This window comes from Opisthorchis viverrini, assembly GCF_000715545.1.
Source record: "Opisthorchis viverrini unplaced genomic scaffold opera_v5_262, whole genome shotgun sequence".
NCBI lineage: Eukaryota > Metazoa > Platyhelminthes > Trematoda > Opisthorchiida > Opisthorchiidae > Opisthorchis > Opisthorchis viverrini.
The window spans coordinates 400,390-402,659 of record NW_008751916.1 but is presented as its reverse complement, the minus strand read 5'-3'; the positions used below and the strand labels follow the sequence as shown (position 1 = coordinate 402,659).

General features: G+C 46.3%; 1 protein-coding gene across 1 annotated transcript in view; it reads right to left on the bottom strand.

Annotated features, from left to right (window-relative positions):
• The window catches only part of T265_14775 (hypothetical protein), a gene marked incomplete at both ends in the record, with an annotated part of 19,415 nt that extends 17,866 nt beyond the window's left edge, over positions 1–1,549 (bottom strand). The window contains one exon of the mRNA XM_009175172.1: positions 1,412–1,549. Coding sequence (XP_009173436.1) covers positions 1,412–1,549 — 138 coding nt within the window. The remainder of the gene's footprint in view (positions 1–1,411) is intronic.
• Between the last annotated feature and the right edge of the window lie 721 nt (positions 1,550–2,270).

Sequence of the window (2,270 nt, the reverse complement as noted above, 5' to 3'; positions counted from 1 at the left end):
CTGACTGAGGACTTCACCCCCGTCTTTGAACAGTGCGGGTGGAAGGTCATCCGGACCGGGAGCTCGGTGGCGCTTGAGAGAACATATGCAGTCGTAAACTTCGGAGGTCGTAGGTGGTTCCACGTTTACCGTCCAGGGTTCCACCTCACCTGTGGGCTCTAGATGAGTGCCAGCTGGTAGCCACGACAGTCGTTGTTCGAAGTGTTCAGCCCACCTGTCGAGGCGTTCTTCTCTATCCGAGATGGTCGTTAAGTCGGGGGTGAAGAAAGACTATGTGAAAAGGAAGTTGCGTTTTTTCGCCAACCCATCAAGAGGTATGCTGTAAGTAATGCGATGCCCTTGATTAACATACGCGACGCCGATATTGCATAAGATAAAGTGCCCTTGTGAAAATCATTGTTGTAAATAGGCTAGGACACTGACAGGTCACCCACACCAAGGAAGACGATTGGGACCCTCAGCCTTTGAATGGAAAGCTTGACCGTAAAATATCGGTATCTGGCGAGATATGCCAGTGCACTGCATCTTTTAAAGAAAGAATCGCTACACATCCAATTCCTCAAATTCGAGGATCAAGAAACTGTTTGTCAACCCCATTACCACTGATTAGTCTGGTAAGAGACTGTGGGTGTCGCACGGACATTCCCCAGTATAGCTCAGTGTGTCATGGGGGCGCACAAGCCATCACACCGCAGTAAGGTCAGCGTTTTTGTGATGAACTTCTAGACTCCAGTAAGCGTTTCCTGCATTCGGGCAGCCCGGGTAACAACATCAGATTTGAACCACTGTAGACCACTCCAAGTGCCTTCACCTCGCGTTCTTTTCGAGAACGATTAAGAGACCAAAGACGATCCTGAAAGTGCCTGCCTCGATGAACAATGAAGTTTCTTATTCTTCCCAGTGATCTGACTTTTCGAATCGCTGATGTAGCCGATGATAATGTGGTTGAGTTTACCCCCGATTCAGTTGAAGTATTTCCAGAGAATTAAACAGCCATCGATCCCGTTTCCTACCCGTCGCTGATCGAGAGTTCAAGGTCTGGTGAACATCACCCAAATCTTTCCGACAATCATCACGACAGACGTCTCCGTGAGTTAGCACTTTCTATGGCTGGCACTACTTTTGGCTGTTGTGTCCATCTTGGCAAAACCAACTGGTAATTTCAAATATCTAGCCCGTCCTGAATGCTCTGCACAGGTTTCGAATACTCCCTGCAATTTCAATCAGAACACCGTTCGACCTGCGGATTTCCACTAGGACTAGTATAAAAAGGGCTTGCAAGGGTATCACACGATGGTAACAACGACCAAAGTAAAAATCACAAGGGGCATCGTACTTCAGAGGGCACAACTGTTCGTCGTTTTGTGGTAAATTGTCGCCAGACCTGTATGAACCGTAACGAAAAACTCACATCAATTATGTCGAATAGGACCGGATCTCCCTTGCGTTCTGCGATTAATTCGTTCAACAAAATTGTGAGTCGTCTCACATCACGATCAGCTAGGCCATGTACTTCGTATATCGTCAAGTTTGGGGATGTGGCAGGGTACTGAGAAGATCAAGATCGAATTGTCATTGAAAATTACTTCGGGATCGCAGGTAATTTTGATTTTAAAATCAATCAACTTGTTAGACGAGACAGTGAACCCTACTCCGGGGCTAATCAAGAATGACAAAGTGGTTGTGCCTAAACTAATTACGGAGTGATAAAAAGCGGGTACTTACTCACTTGGAACTGGCCGAAAATTCCCCAGGATATGTCTCACGCAGGAGCGTAATTTCATCTAACAGACATGAATCATTTGCGGGGTTCCTCGATTCCATTATCAGCGGTCGCGTCGCTGAAGCTGAGGTGACACTGAGAAAAAATACAAATACTGAGGTGAGAGATACTACAGGACACAATACTAACACGTACACCGTTCTAGAAATTAAAATCAGTGACGGTATCACCCTGTACTACGACTGTTGAGGCAGCTAAATATCCCTCGCATCTAATCTTACGCATCCATCACTGGCACGCAGTCCGTTGTGCCCGGCTTCAAATAACCATCATCGGCAGCACAAAAATGCTCAAAAAAGATCACTAAATGCGATGTTGCTTTATATGAACGCCGACAGGGATAACTTGCGAGGACCGGAAGCGCAAAGTCAAGCCTGGCACCTAAATTCACAATTTCACCCCATATAAGAAGCCGCCGCATGTTCCAAATGCAGCGTACTTCGTCTTGCTAAATATCATAAATTTTGGCGTATGGTCTGATTATAGT